At 43.6% G+C, this 21,768-nt stretch overlaps 1 protein-coding gene across 1 annotated transcript; it reads left to right on the top strand.

Annotated features, from left to right (window-relative positions):
- Nucleotides 1-11,228: 11,228 nt before the first annotated feature.
- On the top strand, nt 11,229-21,210 carry otol1b (otolin 1b). The gene is made up of 5 exons (XM_077197318.1): nt 11,229-11,522; nt 18,778-19,184; nt 19,322-19,411; nt 19,495-19,566; nt 19,646-21,210. The coding sequence occupies exons 2-5, from the start codon at nt 18,785-18,787 to the stop codon at nt 20,527-20,529; spliced, it is 1,446 nt and encodes a 481-aa protein (XP_077053433.1). The 5' UTR covers nt 11,229-11,522; nt 18,778-18,784; the 3' UTR covers nt 20,530-21,210.
- The last annotated feature ends 558 nt before the right edge of the window (nt 21,211-21,768 follow it).

Genomic DNA, 21,768 nt, shown 5'->3' with positions numbered 1-21,768 from the left:
TCACAACTGCTACTACGGCACGAGGTCCCGTCTACTGGGAGACTAACTGGTTCTGTCACAGTTATCTGGACTCATTCATCTTTAGTTTCACTTTTATGGACTTTTAGTTTGTTTTCATAAGTCATGCATTTCTTTGTCTTTGTTTCCCACCACTCACCTGTTCCACTAATCTTCCTCCACAGCTGCACATCATGTAGTTCATTACCTCTGTGTATTTAGTTCCCTTTCAGTCGATAACGTCAGACGTAGTCGACGGTCGACTGAATGGGGGATCGCTTCAGAGAACCTATCATCTTCGAGTACTATTGAACGAGCCAATGTAATTGGCGTGCGTGATTCGCATCACACACTCCGCCCCCGCGGCGCGGGTATAAATACGGAAGTGGATGCACGCACTAGTTGCCTTTCGCTTCGGAGCCGATCGTTTGATGTCTCTGAGAGTGCTGTTGTTTACAACGAGCAAGTGTGTCGGTGTTCTTCAGGAAGACTCTCCCAGTGCTGGTGTTCTACAGCGCGAGTGCAGCGTTGATCGCGAGCTTTGAGCTCTCAACTGCTGTTTTAACAGCAACAAATTTCTAAATGTTTGTGTGTGTTAACGGCTGGTTAGAGGGCGGAAAAGTGAGTGCTTCACTGTTTCAGTTCTCTATTCAGTGTTGCTGCGGTCATTCCCCTGTGTGCTCCGGCACTGGTGACGGTCGTATTTTCTGAAAGAGCAACACGGGTGCGTTTGCGTCTTTTTCAAGATGTCATTCCACCTGTGCGTTTCTGGATGCGATCGTTCCCTTTTCCTCTCTGACGGTCACAATTGTTCCATCACGGGTTTGGGCTATATGTTTATATGTATATAAATATGTATGCATATGTGCTTATAGGTTCAGCATGCTGGGGCAGCTTTTGTGGACGGTTCAAGTTCTCATTGCGGGAATATGACTGTCACGGTGTTGAGATCGAGACTCGCCTTCGTCCGCGAAGTGCGAGTCCCCATTACCATGCCCCACCCCGGATGCCGTGTGGGATGGGTAATCGGAGGATAGTGATGGATGTCTCGCCTGGTAACCATTCCCTGTGGGCTCCTCACTCCTCCATCACACCGCAGCCGATGGAATTCCTGTTGAGCATACTGGTCCCTCTGTAATAGACTGATCAGCTGTTTCAATGGGGGTTCCCCCTGAGGATAAGATGTCGATAGCAGCATCGGAGGGTGAGCTGGCCTCTGGAAATGACGACTTGGCTGTGTTATCTCCCTCTGTGAGTGTAACGTTGCCCAAGCCAGATCCAGAAATGTCAGCTATTCTGAAACGGGCCGCCGAGGCTGCTGGGCTCGAGTGGAACCTCCACTGTGTCCCGTTCAGTCTTGGTTGGAATCTGGAGTTTGGTATCTTGGGGCGGGCCGTGCTGGTTCTCAGCTCGCTGCCCCAGTGCCTTTCTTTCCCGAAATGCATGGAGAGCTTGTCAGGTGGTGAACAGCATCTTTCTCTGCCAGAAACTGCCTGAATAGCTTTTCGCCCTCACTACCCTTGATGGAGGAACGGTGAAGGGTTTGAGTTGTCCCTCCATTGGAGCGGTCTGTCGACACAGGTGCCGCTCTCTGCCGCTCAAGAGCAGACGGAGGTCATCCGGCACATTCTGCCCCGGTGGCCAGCTGCTGCCTCCACCCTCGCCGGTGGCAGCTCCTGCGCCTGCTCGTCGCCGAGGACGTTCCCCGGCCGCCGCTCCCGCTGGGCCTCCGCAGCAGTCTCCACCCAGGCCTCAGCATGGAGCCGGCCGCAGTAGAGACGCCCAGGGATGGATGAGATGCTCTTGGAGCTGGCACGATCACTCCATCCCCCCGGGTGAGGGCCGGGTGGAGTCTTTGTTTGTGTGTGTGTCTGTTCCGCCGCTGGCTCCCAAAAAAAAAAAAAAAAAAAAGCGGAGCAAGCGGTACCCACACTTCAAAGAGAGAGCAATTTCATCTGTTCCTGGGTCCCAAGAGGGCCAGTCTGGCTGGTGTGACCCTGTATAGCCTTACACCCCTCAGCTCCCCCTTAGTCGCCAGCAGGCAGCTTGGTGCGTTCGAGGACCCGGTCATCCGCCTTCTCACGCACCCCCTGCCGCTAGTGGAGACAGGTAAGTGTTGCACAGCACACTAACATCACTCTCTCTACTTTGCTGCCCCACCTCAGGCTCGGCTATCCCGCTCAAGTCAGTGATAATCATCACATTAGGTGTTGAGCAGACGTGCTCCTTAAAATCCAGTGATATTCATCACACCGAGTGTTGAGCAGTGCTCCTGACTTGTGCGTGCTTATCTTCTCCTGCTGGCGAAGGATTTGATATAGCCACTCCTCCAGCCGGTACGAAGGCCAGTTGTAAACTCGTTCTTCGTGTTACTAGGTGGTGGGTCGTGACCATCTTGGCCCAAGATTGGTCTGCAGCTCCGACCTGAAAGACATGTGCTTCAGATCTCTACCCTCCGCACCGCAGGCCATCCTGTGTGTTGCGTGAGAGGGTTGAGTATCAGTACAGAGTCCTTCCCTTCGAGTGCTCCAGAGCCCGTTGGGTCTTCAGGTCAACTGGGAGAGAGTAATCTCGCCCACGGGCTGAGTATCTCTTTTTCAGTTTTGGAGATGGACTCGGTCTAACACGTCTCTCCAATGAAAATGTGTTCAGCTGGTGTTTGAAGTGAGAAAGGGTCCCACTTAAAGAAGTTTCAGAGGCTCCTGGGGTATATGGTAGATGCAGCCATTGGCTTCCTCCATATATGACCGCTTCAGGGCTAGCTTCATGATCGAGTCCCGAGGTGAGGGTGGCAGAGCAGCTCACCCTGTGTGACTATAGTCATCCCGGTCTGCTGCCAAACCCTATTCAACTGAGGGGCCATGTATAAAGGGCGTGTTTTAACGAGGGCCTGGGCGACCCTTGACTACACGGGCATATGTGCCTTGAGTTGTTGGGCATTGCGACTGATTGCTTAAGCTACCCTCGCATGTCACGACTCACCCGTCCCCTCCTCCTTGGAGTCTGAAGCTTCTGAGGACGCTTTGTTCCACTATTTCCGCCCTACTCAGTCGTGCCGCCGACAAGCATCATGACAGTTAGAGCCAGGCTGAGTGGAGACTCCATCCCCTGGGGTCCAGCTGGGTCATGACCACTCCGGAGCCGCCCAGTTGCCTCTCCGGTTTCGTCTCCTTGCCAGTATTGTCCGAGCGGTCTACCCTTGGACAGACACTAGCTCTCAACTGCCCCAGGGGCCTGCAGAAATACGTTTCCCCAGTGAGCCTCCTAAAAGCGACTGCGACTCAGGGTCGTCTGGCGCCTGCTTAAGTCAGTGAATTCTTCACACGTCATGTTGAGCAGAAATGCTCCTGAAACTCAGTGAAGTTCATCGCACTCAGGTGTTGAGCAGCAATGCTCCTGTAGTTCAGTGAATTCATCACACTCAGGTGTTGAGCAGAAATGCCCTGAAGCTCAGTGAATCCTTTCACACTCAGTGTTGAGCAGAAATGCTCCTGTTACTCAGTGAAGTTCTTCGCACTCAAGTGTTGAGCAGAAATGCTCCTGTAGCTCAGTGAGTTTATCACACTCAGGTGTTGAGCAGAAATGCTCCTGAAGCTCAGTGAACTTATCACACTCAAGTGCTGAGAAGAAAATGCTCCTGAAGCTCAGTGATCTTCACATGTTGTGTTGAGCAATGCTCCTGTCTTTTTGCGCCCGTCGCTTGCACCTACGGTGCCAAGTCAGGAGGGAGCAGGTCTTCATAGTTGCCCCTTATTGGCCCAACTAGACCTGGTTCCGATCGACAGCCTTCCTGACTTCCCCTGAACACTTTTTCAGGGACGGGGCACGATGGCACCCGCGTACTACCCCTGGAGATTCCGGGCGGTCTTACATCAGAACACGGAGGTTCAGGTGGCTATCACAGGGACATGTGATAGTTACCATCACTTCCGCGAGCACCCCCTAGAAATGGGTAGTGTGCTTACGCCTTTAGAAGTGGAACCTAGTCGTTGAGTGCGTCTTCTCTCCAGAGGAGATCCTGAAAGCTTTCGATCACTTCAGTGCTCTCTTTCCAGCAAGATGGGTTGGAGTAGGCTGTTTTTATACCCTCAAAATGATGTTGCCTCTGTGTTTAAACGACGCTCATCGTGATGCAGAAGTATGGAGAAGCACGTCCTGATCATCAGGTTCCTGAGGAGCAAGGTAATGTAAGTCCTTGCGTCCCTCTTTATCCTCTTGGGCCTTGTCTCTGGTGCAACTGCACTGCAGAGACCGCCCCTGAGCCACTGCAGGCAGTGAGTTAAAAATTCTGTTATATCAGTTCTCCTGCTCGCGTGGTCTCTACTAGAGGGTAGGGACTTGCTCACTTTCGGTCAACGTATTGTGCCTGGAGTTCGGGCCGGCTAACTCTCACAAGCTGAGACCCCGGCTCGGATTGTGCCCAAGGTTCCAACCTCTTCCGTAATAGGAGCAGGTGGTGAGCCTGCAAGCGCTGCCCCTTAGGAGGCAGATCCAGCCCTGGCTTCTCTGTCCGTTCACTTATAGCGGTTAGACGTGTACAGAACGCAAGCCATAGACCTCAGTCCAGCTCTACAAATATCTGTTAGGAATTCAGCAGAGAGGGAAGGCTGTTTCCAAGCAAAGTTGGCTAATTAGTGCTTGCTTTCATTTTGGTAAAAATTCCGAGATGCAACATGTCCACTTAGGTGTTGAGCTCCTCTATGATGAGTGTAAAGTGCTCCTGGGCGTTGACGATATGCTTTGCTAATCAGATTCTAGAGTTGGGGGCTGGATGACACCTAGTCGAACCGCTGCTTCCCGTGGGCTCCCTTCTCATGAAGCCAGTTTCACCGTGAGCCCGGTTCAAGTGTCGGCTTGCTGCGCCATTCCCCTCCTATGGACTGGATACGTGCGCCTTTCTACTCCAGTTGAGTTCCCTTAAAATTGAACCCTGTTGAGTTCCTCCGCACCCCTCCAACGTCGGACGTGCGGAACGTCTGATGTTAGGCCTACCTCTTGTAAGCAGTGTGGAACCTGTGTTAGGCTGGGTCCATATGTTCTGGTCCCTACGGTGATCCCATATGTATATTCTTCCTCGATACAACTCCCTACGGCGAGCCCGTGTCTTCCCTCGGCAGAGTCTCTCTGCCGTCACTGTCCGGTGTGTCTCCCCCCGTCTTAGGCTGGAGCCACCCCAGTGACATTCCATATGTTAGACTGCCCGGTTCCCGCCCAGTTCATATGTGTATTCTCCACGTTACCTCCATCTGGGTTGGATGTGGCTTCCACAGCCTCCCTTCCTTCCAATGTACGGGGAACGCTTTCCCAGTGGTCCTGTAGGAACAGCAGTGACTTCCCTGGCCTAAGCCCTGTCCTTCCCCGCCTTAAATTTGCGGGGGCATCAGGGCACTGGAAGGTGGCAGCTTTAGTGGCGCTTTCAAAGGTTATCCCCATTCAGTCGACTGTCGACTACGTCTGATGTTATCGACTGAAAGGGAACGTCCTGGTTGCGTATGCAACCCACCGTTCCCTGAAGGAGGGAATGGAGGACGTAGTCCCCTTGCCACTACCGCTGGACCACCGCTGACTCCGGGTTACGCTCGGCTCCTCAGCGAAAAAGCAACTAGTGCGTGCATCCACTTCCGTATTTATACCCGTGCCGCGGGGGCGGAGTGTGTGATGCGAATCACGCACGCCAATTACATTGACTCGTCAATAGTACTCGAAGATGATAGGCTCTCTGACGCAATCCCCCATTCAGTCGACCGTCGACTACGTCCTCCGCTCCCTCCTTCAGGGAACGGTGGGTTGCATACGAAACCAGGACGTTCTTCTGTGTTCAGTCTTCAGTTGACGGTTGATGTTTGCATGTTGTGTGTGTTAACCTTAATTTCACGCTCTGTAATACTTTCTTTCAGTTCCTGAGTTTATTGTTTATATAAATGAAATCTGGTTTAGCTGGTTTTGCATTATTAGACCTCTTTTCACTTTCCTAATGCAACCTAGAATTCCGAAAGAATCTTCCAGTGAGTTAATAAAACAGACATCCAGTAAAGCCAATCAAATATATACTTGCAAGTACACTAAACTATCTGAAAGACTGTCCAGGAAGTGTACACTTACATCATACATATTACTTGAAAGGATACTAAAGAAGATTGAGAAATCTTAATGTAGTGACCTTCAATATAATTTTTGGTGACAAGCAGAAATTCATAAAAAATACTTGTAAAACACTAATAACCCGGTAACAATCAGCTCCAAAACATTCTAAAAGGGTTGACATGTTTTGAAAGAGAAATGTCATGAGTCAGGGATATTTTTATATTTGTGATTTATTTAACTGAGTGATACTGCTTTAGTTTACTCTATTCAAATTATATCAGTTCCAAACTTACTGAGACACAGTTAAAGTAAAGAAGTGCTCTAGGGTTTTGCCTAAGTTTAGAATCAATTTTGTGGTGTTCTATAGTAAGCCTCTAGAGGGAGCTCTGGTGTGTAAGACAGTAATGGAAAGAGAGAAGTGAAGAACATGTGATATGGAAGAATAAAGAGACGACACGTTAAGTTAAGTGTTAATACATTTATTTCGAGGCACTCAACATATTGGCGATGAGGATGGCTTTGAATTTGAGCCAACCCACCCCGTTCCTGCAAACACCGGGAGAACCGCCGATCCCGTTCACGGCATGGATTAAAACTTTCGACAATTTCTTGATGGCCCTGGGAGAGGAGATATCTAATGCAAGGAAGCTTGCTCTGCTGATACACTGCCTCGGAGCCGAAGGGCAAAGATTGTTCTACACTCTGAATGTGAGTCAACAGGGAGATGATACGTACGCTTCTGCTTTGAGTGCAATCCAGGACTTTTTCATTCCTAAAGTTAACGTGGTCGCTGAACGTTATCGCTTCCGGCAACGCAGTCAACGCGCGGGCGAATCCACAGACCAGTATATCGCTGCTCTCCGTGAACTGGCTGCCACCTGTGAATTCGGCGCTATGGAGGATGAGGTGATACACAATCAGCTGGTTGAAAAGACTAATTATCCATTTACCAGAGAACGGCTGCTGTTGGAAGTACCACTCGACCTTAAAAAAGTTGTGACTGTCGCCCGGAAAATTGAAATTGCTACAGCGGAGGCCAAAGCGACGATAGCATATCCGACAACTCAGTACAAGCAGTTCAACAACATAACAGACCCCGATGGAGCAAACATAAAGCTGACGCGATGCGCGGACCTTCCAAACCCGTCCGTGCACTTACTTGGTACCGCTGTGGCTCTGAGCAACACGCAGCTAATTTTCCCGGATGCCCTGCTAAGGACGCAGTGTGCAGGAACTGTAACAAAAAAGGACATTACGCTAAGGCATGCCGTGGAAACAAACGGGTGAGTGAAATTACAGTGCCTGAAGTGACTGTGTTAAATGTTGAACATTCTGCGCGTGACTGGCAAAATAATGTGTACAGTACAAATACGTGTAAGCACAGGACAAAAACGGGACATTCAGCTAATGGTAGATACTGGATCAGCTGTGTCTATACTACCAATGTCAATTTACACTGGATCGTTCAGTCAAGCACCCCTCTCATCACCGAAACTCGGCCTAGTTAGTTTTGGGGGTGATGCAATTGATGTGAAAGGATGTTTGCCAGCCAGTATCTCATACGGTAACCGTTGCACTACTGCAGACCTATACATTGTACAAAAGGGCTCAGCTGTGCTAGGCAGAGATCTTCTTACGGGACTGTGTTTACAATTATGTGATGGCCAGGTCAGTACAGCTCAGTGTGCGCAATCTCCGAAAACAGATTGGGATGTGCAAGAGGATTTGTGCATCGTGTCAAGTTTCGGCCTGAGGTTCAGTCCATTCAGCAGAAACTGAGGCGCTTGCCTTTCTCAATTCGTGACGAGGTGTCCAAGGAATTACAGAAGCTTGTACAACAGGACGTAATCGAGCCTGTGGATGCATCTGAGTGGGTCTCACTGATAGTGGTCACCAGAAAAAAAGACGGGGGTATTCGGCTTTGTGTCGACTTACGGGAGCCTAATAAAGCCATTGTTGTGGACAGTTTTCCTCTTCCGCATATGGAGGAGATGTTCGCAAATATGTGCGGAGCTACGGTGTTTTCCACACTAGACCTCCAAAGTGCTTACCATCAGGTTGAGTTGCACGAGGAAAGTATTAACCTTACTGCGTTTATTACGCATGATGGGTTATTTCGTTTCAAAAGGATTCCTTATTGACTGGCCTCAGCTCCAAGCTGCTGCCAGAGGATGATGTCTGAAATCCTTAAAGGTCAGTCTGGAGCTCATTGCTACTTAGACGACATCATGGTCGCAGGAGCAACACTTGAGGAACATGATGATAACCTACAATCAGTGCTGCAGTGAATTAACAAGGCAGGACTCAAACTGAACACCGCAAAGTGTCACTTCAGACAATCAGAACTATCATTTCTGGGTCACACGCTGTCTGAGAAGGGATTGCGGCCTGATGCTTCACATGTCTCTGCAGTGGCAGATGCCCCAGCTCCTGCCGACGAGGTTAGTCTTCGTTCATTTCTGGGTCTTACATCATGGTATTCTAAATTTATACCAAACTTCGCTACCGTGTAGGAGAAACTGCGCATGCTTTTACGCGGCTCTGCTCCGTTCATTTGGTCACCTGAGGCCCAGGAGAGCTTTGAGTCTGTAAAAAGTCTGATCGTGAATAGTGCTGCCCTCACGCTCTTCAATCCAAAACTAACCACTATTGTGACCACAGATGCCTCATACTATGGAGTAGGAGGTGTTCTTACCCAGCTGCATGCAGACAACACAGAGAGAACAGTGGCATTTGCCTCACGCACCCTTACAGCAGCAGAGAGGAAGTACTCCACGGTAGAAAAAGAAGCACTAGCATGTGTTTGGGCCACAGAGAGATGGAGGACCAACCTGTGGGGACGATACTTCATACTGCGGACAGATCACAGCCCACTGACCACTCTTCTAACATCTAAGGGTCAAGGTAGAGCAGGTATGCGCATAGCCAGATGGTCAGCTAGGCTGATGGCATTTACCTATGACATTCAGTATAAGCCAGGGCGTGAGAATGTGACTTCAGACTGTTTATCTCGCTTACCGCTGCCTAGTACTGAACCTAGTTTGGAACATGATGTTGAAGTTGTAGCACTCACTTCCACAATTACTGCAATAACCAGCTCTGAGTTCAAAGCAGCATGCAATTCTTGTCCTATTCAAGCCGAGCTACGCAGATTGGTCACTTCAAAATGGCCAAAGTGTGCAAAGGCACTGGATTGTGTTTTACGGCCATATTTTCAAATACGGCATTGAACTTTCACTCCAGGATGGATGTGTGGTGCGGGGGACCAGCCGCCTCCTAGTTCCAGAATGTCTCCAGCCCAAGTTCATCGCTCTTGCGCATGACACACATCAAGGCATTGTGAGGAAGAAAAGGAGGCTGAGAGAACTCTACTGGTGGCCTGGCATGGACACACAAGTGTAAATGGCTTTGAAATCTTGTGTTACATCCCAGTTACATGACAAATCTGCTGTCACACACATAACACCACTCCATCCTGTACCCTTTCCGTCTGACGCCTGGGAAAATTACCTGTGTATTACCCTAGAGCAAACGGGAAGTTGAATGTTTCAATCGCAGCATGAAGGATAGCTTACAAACTGCATCACTGGAGGGAAGAGGGTGGAAGGAGTTCACCAAAGACTTTCTGCAGGCATATCGCACAACGCCGCATGCCACAACACAGTGTACCCCAACTGAACTCTTGCATAGCAGACCCATGTTAACCAAACTTAACGTTTCGGGTCTTCACTTGCCACCTGCTGGTAAACTGCTCTCACCTCAACAGCTGGCTTCGCATGTGAGCGAGAAAAAGGCAAAAAGTAAACAGTACAGTGACCGAAAATGCAGCGCAAAGCATGTCTCATTTCAGTGTGGGTCTTATGTTCGTGTAAAGAGACCAGGAATTGTGCCAAAGACCCAGTCTAAATTTGAGAAACCCCTAAAGGTTGTGGGCAAGAAAGGACTATACACATATAGACTGTCTGATGGACGATGTTGGAATGCATCTCACCTGGCACCTGCACTTGTTCCAAGTAGAACAGAGTCAGATGAGTCAAGTGAACTGTCATTGTTTGACTCTGGGAACACTGAATCGTTAGGGAGTGAAATACCAACAATAGCACGGCCTGTTCGGAGTAGGCATGCGCCTGCATGGACTCAGGATTATGTGATGTAACATGTGATTTAACGTATTGCTAGCACATCATATGTGTCTCTGCATTATAAGAAAAATAATGAATAGCTGTTCTGTGAGTATTCTGTGAGTACTGTTTGTGAGAGTTACATTTGAGTGTTTTGTAATTGCATTAATAGGTGACTACTTGTTCTGGGTTCAAATACTGTTGGGAGTAATATTACCAAAAGGAATACTTGTTATCTTGTATTCTTACTGTTACTAGTAATGAGTCACTGTTATGGTATGTTTGTTCTTAAGAGAGAGGAATATGTGGTGTTGTATAGTAAGCCTCTAGAGGGAGCTCTGGTGTGTAAGACAGTAATGGAAAGTGAGAAGTGTAGAACATGTGATGTGGAAGAATAAAGAGGCGACACGTTAAATTCAGTAACGGTGTTAATACATTTATTTCGAGGCACTCAACAAATATATATATATATATATATATATATATATATATATATATATATATATATATTTTCATTGTAAGTACACATTTATAATTGTGGGTAATCGCTGCAGAAACGGCCTTTGAAAAACAGATAATGTTGAGGAGGAGCAGTGGTGTGGAAGTTTGTTTCTGCCACAGAATAAAACATTTTAAAAGATAATTGCGACTTTTTATCTCAAAATTGAGATTTTACATCTCGCAATTCTGGATTGCGAGATATAAAGTCAGAATTGTGAGATATTAACTTGCAATTGCGAGGTAAAAAGGTAAAAAAAAATAAAAAAAAAGGTAAAGTCGCAATTATCCTTTAAAATGTTTTATTCTGTGGCGGAAACAAGCTTCGATACAGTGGTGACGGCCCTTTGTGCCTAAAGGTGTGAAAATATAATTTCCCCACAGTTCAGATGGAACTTTTTCAAATGAAAGGATACAAAACTGTTATTATCCCCCCATAGTACTAGATTAAATGTCTGAGCCCTACATGAGAATGAATGGAAAAAGCGAGAAAGAGGGAGTAAATGGGAGGGAATGGGAAGGACGAGCAGGTGAATAGTGCGCACAGTGTTCTGTGGGCCTGGGTCAGGTTTCTGGGTCAGTTCTGGTAACACCACTGCCCGGCACTTTGTTCAGGTTCAGTCTGGGTGACTGTGACTGTGAAGCACTGGGCCAGAACAGTAGTACACACCCCTTGCTCGAGCCTAAAATCTGTGTGTATGCGTGAGCTAGAGACAAACAGACACAGATCTGCATCTCCATGCTCTCTGCGTCCTCAGTGTTTTGAGCTCAATCGGAAGGAAACAGCTGAAGCCACAGGACACGAGACAAGCCTGCTGTCTGGTAAACACTTTTACTGATGCCTTTCATTGACTTGACCTCAGCTCTGTGTGAGGATGCAGTGGTGATGTAGAGCAAAAGTCACATTTCAGCTTCCTAAAGTTACGTATTATCCTTATGTTATTTAACTTTTAAATTAAAATGCATTTTTAAAGATAATCTCTGGTCATGTACTGCAGTTCTGTTGTATATTATGTGTATTATACTACAGTACATCTACCTAATTTAGATCTAGGTGCATTTCTAAACTTTTTAGCAAAATGTCAAAAATGTGAAGCTGACCTAAGGAGATTGCAAATGTCCATTTCCAAGAGCTGTAGCCAAAATGTAATTTGCATGATTTGGGGTGTTTTACGTACATGTCATTTTATCATGTTTAACCAGGGCATTTTGAGTTCATTCTTTAAAATGAGTGATATTTAGGCAGATCATTATTGTAGTTGCTTTTATGACTTTATATTTATTGAAGAGTACAATATTTTTTAAATAATTTATCACAGGACTAGTTCAAATGATCTAAAGAGAAGAAAAAAAAAAAGCAAGCAAAAAAGCTCATATCTTTTTGTTCAGGTCTTTATTGTCTTTCTTTTTGTCCATTGTTGTTAAATTTACCTTCCTTTTTACATAACCCTGTGAATCAAAAAGTCTTCCAGTCTGTCTTGGGAATTTGAAGAGAAAAAAAGCAAAAAAGGTGAATGGTCCAAAAGCCTCTCTATTGCTGACAAGGTCATAGTGATCTCCATTAAAGGCTTACCAGTAGAGCACAGCCTTAACCGTTACCAAAGACACCTCCAGCTCAGGTGACACTCGATCCTCCATGCTCTTCAGATCCCCTTAAACAGGAGCAAACATGCTTTACAGATATACTATACATTCATGACATGATGCCTTGATAAAATGAATGTCCGTCTCTTTATTTGCAATTTTAAACCTCTCGATCTAAGGATCATTTGAACTCAAAACCATCTATTTCTGTCCGCTCTGTTGCTCTTGATTGTGGAGTAGTGCACCAGGGGCTCTGGGGTTGTATTGTGATACGGGCTCCGTGTCCTATGGTTTACCCTGTCTCGCTCCCATAAGGCTTTTCAGGAATGGGGGGGTTGGCGGCACAGGGCCTGTGTTCAGCAGAGCCTCTCTTTGCATGGGTTGGGGTAAAGTGAGCACTATGGTTGGGTTTGTGTTGAATGGTGGAGTGACACCAGCAGGTCAAGGTGGAGTATTACCCTCCTGAAGCAGCCCTTCCTCTCACGTTTCAGATGGGTATCGGCCTCTTGCCTTGCTGTGGTCTGCATACCTTACTCTATATCCTATGCTCCAGTCTGAAACATAAGAGAGACTGAATTTCCTTTATGCCTTTTTTCAGCTTCGTTTATCAGTTTACAGAGATGTACAGCAACTCCAAAAAGTACATGAATGTGTTTTTACTATCTGTCTTTGCAATAAATGACACTAGCATTTATATTTTGTTATATAGTGCAAAGACATCCATACATTTTTAAATATGTACTTTTTTGGGACCACTGTATATTAAAGGTGCTATATGTAGAGTTCAGAAACCCTTGTTATTAGCAACACCGGTGGCTGTTAAGTGAACTGCAGCCAGCCAGCAACTTATTCCTCATGCACACGTAAGGTAAAAGAGACTGAACGAGATTCAAGGCCACGATATACTCACGGCGAGGCTCTTTCCTTCTTCATTTAGAAGTAAAAAGAATTTGGAAATACATTTGCAGCAATACGGTTAACAAACATTCAGACGCCGCCAATGTAAATATGTGTTGCGCGTTTTCCTCTCAATAACAAAATAAACACAACAAAAATGACAGCGGTGAGAAAGCAGTAGTTCAGAAAGCATCTGATCACAGTGATGTGGATATGTTTGCACCAGCATCATGTCGACAGATGAGGTCATTAAAATTACACTGTTATGGTAGTTTGATTATAAAGTGTACTTGAGACTATAGACTATATTGATCTGGCTATGTGAGACTATAGTTTGAATTAATCCCTTTTCTTTGCATGACACATAGACATTACAGTGCAGAACGGCTCTTTCATTGTTATCCTGAACATTGTATAAGCATTTGTTTCATTTCCTTGTCCTTTTGATTTTCTCGGCACAACCGGCCCAGGTCCTTCACATAAAAGTCAGTCTACAGGCTTTCATACACAAACTAGGACATTGGTATTATTACAACTATTCACACACTGGCAACACAAAAAGTGATTAATGCATGAAAATTCTTACATATAGCCACTTTAAGCATTGCACAACCTAAGAGTCAGTTCACAGAAAACTTGTTTTTGTGCTACACTGTTTTCATATGTAACCATCCACTGGACTGACGTCTTTGACGCAGCATCTTGCGTGTGAGAGCCTCGTTTTTTAAGACACTGTGTTAAGTTTTAAAAAGCCGTCTCTGTGAACGACCCCTAACACATCACACACACATTCCCAGAACTAAGCTTGTCATGGTCTCTGGGTGCCAGTAGCCTTCATTTTACCTCAAAAGCAGCTTCAATGGATAAGCCATTTCCCATCAGAAAACAGTTGATGCTGAAGTGAGCTCCTGAGATTATCGGTGCTCTTTTGGACAAAAGCTTTTTTGGATTGACACCAAACAGATTGGAATGAGACTCTGATTTCCTGACTGAGTCTGTTATATTAAGCTGGCAGGTTCAGGCCTCAATGAATGCTTCAGAAATCTAGAATCAAACACCACATGTAATAGTCACAAACTATTCTGTTACAAAGACTAAAAACATGACAAGTTTTGATCCAAGTAGCAGGTTTGATGAATCAGCCTATAAGGCGTTGTTATATATCTATGAAAGCTGTGTGCTTGGCACCTGTCCATCCATTAGTGCCAGAGAGTTGCAGAATAAATTCTCCCTGGATCATGTGTCACGTTGCCCCCGAGTCCAGCCGTCCAGCTGAAAGACTAGTATTTTTCCTGTCCCTGTTTGCAATTGGTTAGAAGGCTTGATTCATGGGGTCCAGTATTCTATGTCACAAAAGAGCCACACACTATAGACATAAAGAAACGTGGCCACTGTTGCAAGGTGCTAGATAGTCTTATAAAAACTGCTACAGATCTCCCACTCTTACTCTCTTCTTTTAGCCAACTGCTCAACACTGCATATGGATTTAATGATATTGATCAAGGATGTGTCAGAAAAGGAAAGTACAAGTACACACTGTGGCCAATAATAGGTTATTATATTCAGTTTACTCTTAAAGCAGTTATATAGCAGGAGATTGGTTGACCTGACTGACTAACGCAGCATAACTGTGAATTGAAGAATGAGAGTAGGTGTATACTTGACTGAAAAGATCAGTATTTACTCTTTAGTCTAGACTATGTTTAGTCAGTTCAATTTAGGAAATGTACTGCATTTGGTAATATCTACAATAACTGGTTTTGTTGAAATAAAATAAAATATTTAAGATTACTGATTATAACTGAGTTCAACCAACCTGAAAAACAAGGTTTTACTGAAGCATGTCAGTAGATATAACATGATTTAATAACCTGTTCAATGTAAAATTATTTAAATTTGATAAAATATTTTTTTCGTTTTATATGATGAAAGTCCTTTACCACCTTGATGCAACACCAATTAAATAAAATAAGGGTAATTAATTAAGACAATTTTTCCACACAACTAAAATGAGTTTATTTAAAATAAATCAGTGTCCCAATCACAATGGTAACCACAAAATTCAGTAACAGAAACTCCTCTAAATGTCCAACTGAACATTTAACATAAACTACCAACCTTTTACTGAAATACACATACAATAACACTAAATTTCAGGGATGCAAACACATGTATGGTCAAAAAAGAGAGAGGTTATCGAAGCCCTCGCCCCGCGGCAAATATCCATAATTGTGATGAATTTAATAACTTTGTAAGTTATCATTTTGCAATGTAAGATTACAGTTAACACCTTTAAATATTGCATAAATGTTTTATGTATTTTTATTAAACTTAATGAGTGTATAAATCAGCAGTAAAAAGTAATTCTTGAAAAAATCTGCACAGTAATTTTATAAAAACTAAACACGTTAATAAAAACAAATTACTTTTAGTACTCTTATAAAATGTAATCATGCAATCATACATTTCACAATTTTATATTTATATATGAATGTCAAGAATTCAGAAGTGTATATATTTATATAGCCTACACTACACTACACAAATAATATACAATTAAATGATACTTATTTTAAATGCATTGTGCAGGATAGGTATAAAAAAAATTGGCTTTTAATAATCTTTCAGTGCGCAAAACCATGAACCCTTCAAAACAGAGCGCACAAAGCGCGTATGCGCATCGCGGGTGCAGAATGATGTGCTCAAAGCAACATGGAGTCACAGTGTGCAGCGCTGCGCTGCACAAGTGCGCATTTAAAAGTTCACGGCACAAAGCGAAGAAATGTCAACCGCACAAATCCTAGAGTATATCTGTCCAACAGTTTATTGATCATTTGTTTCTTCACAGTTTTAAATTCCAGTTATTGTGCGTTTGATGCCGATTCATAGTCCTTGTGCTAACAGGCACGGTAGCGAGTCGTTTAAAAACAGCAACAAACAAAATATACAAATACACAAAATAAAGTAATTTTATGCAAATCCACAGTCTTTTATCTACAGATCAAGCACTATAATGTGAATATATCATATTGGAGAGAGTTTTACTGTGCATCCTGCTGTAACCGGACGAGGCGCGCGCACTGTTTGAATACTGAATGGAGAATGATTGACAGCCGCAGAGGAGGGAAAACGAGTTTCTGTAAACTTTAATTTAATGATGTAAATAGACTTCTGTCCCTCACATTAAGCTATGGAATGGCTTCAGATGACTTTGTGAAATTATAATAAGACCCTCTCAGTCTCAGACCCAAGTCACCCAAACTGACGTGAAAAAAGCGTAAATCGCCGAAAAGCGCGCTGTTTGCATCCTTGAAATATACTCTCCTAATCCATACAGATCTTTAATGGAAATAGTATGTTGGGTCAATAACTCAATTAAGTTAAAACAGCATTCCCCTTTTATGTTACATCAAACTGATTGAAGTAGGTTACAACAACAAAATTAGAATTTGTAAGTAGAATCAGGTAGAAAAACCTCCTTCTTAAAGCAACAACTGCACGTTCACTTTTTTCAGTGTGCAGTTATTTTCACGAAACTCCTTGATTAGCTGGCTGAGGTTTGTTTGACTGGGGTTAGAGATGAACTCGGCAGGACGGAAGCTCTCCAGGATCAGTGTTGACTATCTCTAGACTAGAGTCTAGATCAAAACTGAGAGTGTGTCTCGAACAATGCTAGAAAGGCCAGAGCCAGAGACTAAAGGATCTACCCCCTTTAGGAAACTCAGAAGCGAAAGACCAGGACACTCGGTTGTATCTCCAGCAGAATTCTTTATTGAGAACACGAGCTGTTGGTAGCTGCAATCATCAAGTCTGAATAAAGGAGCTGTACATTGTATTTTATAGGCATTTGGTGGGGGAGTCCTTAAAGGTGTGGACCTTACACACAGCCTTAGAAGTGATGACTGCAGCTTGTGTTCTCAATAAAGATACAACCGAGCAGGCTAGAATTGTGACCGCAACAAAGAAGATGAATTTTAATCCAAAACATTTACATTTATTAATTTAGCAGATGCTTTTAAGTATTAGGGGGGAGATATGCTCACATTGTGTATTTCATTGTGGCTCTCTCTTATAAAATAATGGAATGTATTATTATTATTTGTTTTTACAAATTATTTATTTTAAAAATGCTAAAACAAATATGGCCATTTTGAATATTTTAATATCCATGATACGTGAAAACATATTGTTTTTTTAATGGCATAGTTTACGCAAAAATGAAAATTCTGTCACTATTTGCTCACATCGGTATTGTTCTAAAGCAGTATGATCATTTTTCTTTTTCTGAGCATAGAAGGAGAAATTCTGAAAAATGTTCTTCTCACGTTTGATCATATAATGTCACCCTGACAGCACACATACTACATCGCAGATATGTAACCTATTTTTTCAAGGTTCAGTTAAAGTGTTCTGTGGTGAAAATAAAGCTTTTAATGTTGTTTATATGTCTATGTGGTGTTTTTGATAAGCTTTAAGACACACCATTTGCAAATTCACAAGTCGACAGCATTGCTGAGTATTCTCTCCATAAAACTGCAGTGAAAAGTCTCAAAAACCCGGTTTGAAATCGCTGGTGTTTCTGACGTCACAAACTACCTTGTAACCAATCAGATCAACGTGTGATCGTCAACGAGTGGATCTCTGAGTGAGTGAGTGAGTGAGTGGAGGCGGGGCTCATTTGCATATTCATAGAACTGTGTATATTAAATGAGGCAAGGGTGTCAAGTTACATTCAAAATATTTTAAGGCATGAAGACTTTTTTCCAAGGAAAACCATTTAAATAAGTACTATTGATGATCAATGAGTTTTAAGAGATAAAACGATTGACTACAGGGGGACTTTAAGTATAATAGGGATGGTCTGCAAACTAAAATTAGGTGTACAGTTTCTGTTTAGGCCTAATGTTGTTTTCAGATGACTTTTTATATAAGTGATAATTCGCCACAAAATTAAAACTCAGGTTCATGTTGGTCCAAACTTGTATGACTTTCTTCTGTGGAATACAAAACAAGAAATTTGAAGAATGTTTAAGCTTTTGTTCATGCAGTGAAAGTCAAACTGGGCATAAAGATAGCGTAAAAAAAAAGGGAATCAAACAACTCCGGTTGATCCAAACTACTCCAGTCTTCTGAAGCAATACAATAACTTTATATGATGAACAGAGTGAAATTTAATAACTTATTCACTCAAATCAAAACATTGACCATTGTCAAAATCAAGTTTGGTGATATGCTAGTAAACATTAAACCTTGTTGTTTTTTGCAAATCACTTGACTTAACATTATGACACCATGACGTGTTGCCATATCTGAATTGTGCTTCGTACACAAGCTGATCAGTGATTTGGTTTGATGATTTGGTTTTGGGAAGAGCACTGAGTGGCTATCTCTCTTTCTTGTAAATACAGTTGTGATGGCCCTGAATTACTTGTTTAGCATGCAATCTAATGGTGATTGAAATTAATCAATTGTGTGCGCTCCCTTTCTTTTACCACCTTTTGTAATTAAGGTTTAACAAATTAAAAGGTGATGTTTTGTCCAATTAGACCCAACATTTGATTCTGTGATTATTTACATGTCTCTTCTTTCTCTACAGATAGAAAATGGGGATGGTCTGTGCACACACTTTCTTCTTGATTGTAATAGCACTTACCTTTATACCCTCGTGTGACACAATCAAGCCCACTCAGAGGCCAAAGTACCAGTACACCAAGAAACCCCCTAGAGAGATGATCCAAACTACTGTATATGCAGCCAGGCCTACAGTCACAGCACGGATTGTGGACCACACCAAACCAAGAGAGCGCTTCCCTGCATACATCACAGAGAGCACAACAGTTCCTGCTGACAGCTATATAGACTACCCTACAGACACAACCGTATCTCCCACTGCAGCGAAAGACAATTACACGCTAGACTATAATGAATGCTACTTCAATTTCTGTGAGTGCTGCCCTCCAGAGAAAGGCCCACAAGGGTTCAAAGGAGACATAGGACTCCCAGGTCAGCTAAGTCAAGTCGTCCCTACACACATGTATCAAGTCCTCCATTTATACATGAAACTAAATAGTGTGTTGTTTACTAAAGATGGGGTTGGGGGAAACCTATGATCTGTAATTTTGTTTAATTGTGTATTGTAGGCACACCTGGGGAAAAGGGAACACCTGGAGCCAAAGGTCTACCAGGTCAAATAGGGCCAAAGGGTATTCCAGGATCTAAAGGGGATAAAGGTAAGTACTTGAGCAGTATATTACATATATTATCCTTAATCCGTCATCAGATATAAGATTGCAGTCCTATTGTAATGCAACAGGAGAGAAAGGTGATCAGGGAAACATAGGACTCGCAGGATCTCCAGGCAACCAGGGAAAGGCTGGAATGAAAGGTGAACATAATTATCCATGGAAATATAAATGTTAGACCAAACAACATGAATATAAGAAATCAATGTTTTTACTCAACAGGTGAGATGGGTATTAAAGGTGAGAAGGGTGCAGCTGGCCTGCCAGGATTCAAAGGTTCTAAAGGGGAAAAAGGAGATCCGAATCTGAATGTGTCAAAGGGTGATCAGGGAGATCCAGGCAAAGATGGACCACCAGGACCCCAAGGCATGACTGGTGAAAAGGGTGAAAAAGGGGATAGAGGAGAGTGCGGGTTACTTGGTGAGAGGGGCCAGAAAGGTGAGCAAGGTGACCCTGGACCACCAGGTGTGCGTGGAGACCCTGGTCCATCTGGGCAACATGGCATGCATGGAACTCCAGGCATTGCCGGAGAACGTGGAGAACCAGGAATTCCCGGAGCAAAGGGAGAGCCAGGAGCACGTGGGCCAACAGGAACCAAAGGTATAAGAGGTCTGAGGGGAATAAGGGGTGACCGCGGCCCCCAAGGGAAACGTGGAGACCGAGGCCTACAGGGAATGAAGGGTGCTATGGGTCAAAGTGAATCGAGAGTACGTTCTGCTTTCAGCGTTGGCCTATATCCCAGCAAGTCTTTTCCTCCTTCTGGATTTCCAGTTCGCTTCGACAAGATCTTCTACAACGGAGAAAACCATTATGACATTGTCATAAGCAAATTCAACTGCACCTACTCAGGAGTTTATGTATTCTCCTACCAGATCACGGTGAGAAACAAGCCACTTCGTGCTTCTTTGGTGGTGAATGGCGTGCGTAAGGTACGTTCGAGGGACACTCTACAAGGTCAAGACATTGACCAGGCATCCAATCTAGTGATCCTGAAGCTAGATGTCGGAGACCAGGTATGGGTAGAGACGCTGAGAGACTGGAATGGTGTCTACTCTAGCAGCGAGGATGACAGCACCTTCTCTGGGTTCTTGCTCTACCCTGACTAACGCCCTCTCCATGTATAAACCAGGGCTAGACCTTGAACTGAACATTACATGATATGGACATGGGAGGAATTAGATGTAGTGTTGTTATCATAGAGAGAAAGAAGTGTACTGTTTAAATGAGCATCAGCCAACACTATTGATTCCATTGTGTTAACCACGCCAGAAAGGCTAAATTGATTTTAAAATTAAATGTCTTATTTTGGGGAAAAACACCAAAAATGCATATCAACCAAATTGTGCATAGTTTGTGTTTTTAAGAGCGCCGCGGATCTCTTTACAGACTGTTTTGAACATTAAGTATATCTTAAAACTTCATTAAGAGAAAATTATTGTTTTCAATTAGATAATTAGTCAATTATTTTGTCTTTATTTACAGATCAGAGATCAGACATTTTGACAACAAAAAGTTTAACTGAATGATCCTGTACATCACGTGCCATTTCAGCTTATTTTTAATTAGTTACATATCAATGAGCCTCTAAGACAGGGTATATTGATTATTCCACTCAACATTTTCAAAGGAGGCATCGTTCCATAACCAGTTCATTACTCGCAGATTCAACAACATAAACTGTAATATCAAATCATATGTAATATATTGTATGAAACTTAAATCACAATGTAGGCTTTGGGTTGTTGGGTTTCTGAGCACTTAATAATAAAATCAAGCAAGGAATATCACTTTGATTAAGGCTTCACTTCCTCAGTTAAAATTATGCTTTTCTGAACATAAAGACAGGAATGAAATTTGATTCTCGTGTTTGACACGTCCTCAGTTTAAGTCCTGTTTCAAAGCCTAAAGGGATATTTAATGCAAAGCAAGGCAACTCTCTAGAGCTTTGGCATGGCTCAGCGTCCTCTTTCCTAACATGTTTCAATTCCCAATGTGTAGTTTATGTGTTGGAGGATGAGTCAAGTGTTGTTTTCCATGCAGTAGTATTCCATAATAAGGCCTTTCCCTTTTACACTCAGCTGGGTGTTACATACTTCCCCACAATGACCTGCCCCGGCACAATCACCAACTGAGGAGTGTTCAACTTATCTTGTATTAAACATTTGACACATGGTTACTATTGCAAATTGAGACATTTTGAGTTATGAATTATGTAAAAACATAAAATATAAATATAAGAAAGGTTTTTTGCATCCCGGCACTGAATCTCAGACACATCCTTATAAAAGTGACCCTGTTGCAACGGGACGGTTTTGAATGTGACAGCCAGTATGATTGTATATTTT

Source organism: Siphateles boraxobius, unplaced genomic scaffold (genome assembly GCF_051911475.1).
Source record: "Siphateles boraxobius isolate OS27281-9 unplaced genomic scaffold, OSU_SipBor_1 39, whole genome shotgun sequence".
Classification (NCBI taxonomy): domain Eukaryota; kingdom Metazoa; phylum Chordata; class Actinopteri; order Cypriniformes; family Leuciscidae; genus Siphateles; species Siphateles boraxobius.
This window is presented reverse-complemented; position numbering and strand designations above follow the sequence as displayed.

Excerpts from the sequence above, each read along its gene's own strand:
- otol1b (XM_077197318.1), top strand. The coding sequence starts at position 18,785 with ATGGGGATGGTCTGTGCACACACTTTCTTCTTGATTGTAATAGCACTT. Across the intron at positions 19,185-19,321 it reads AGGAGACATAGGACTCCCAG|GCACACCTGGGGAAAAGGGA; the intron begins GTCAGCTAAGTC and ends TGTGTATTGTAG. Across the intron at positions 19,412-19,494 it reads AGGATCTAAAGGGGATAAAG|GAGAGAAAGGTGATCAGGGA; the intron begins GTAAGTACTTGA and ends GTAATGCAACAG.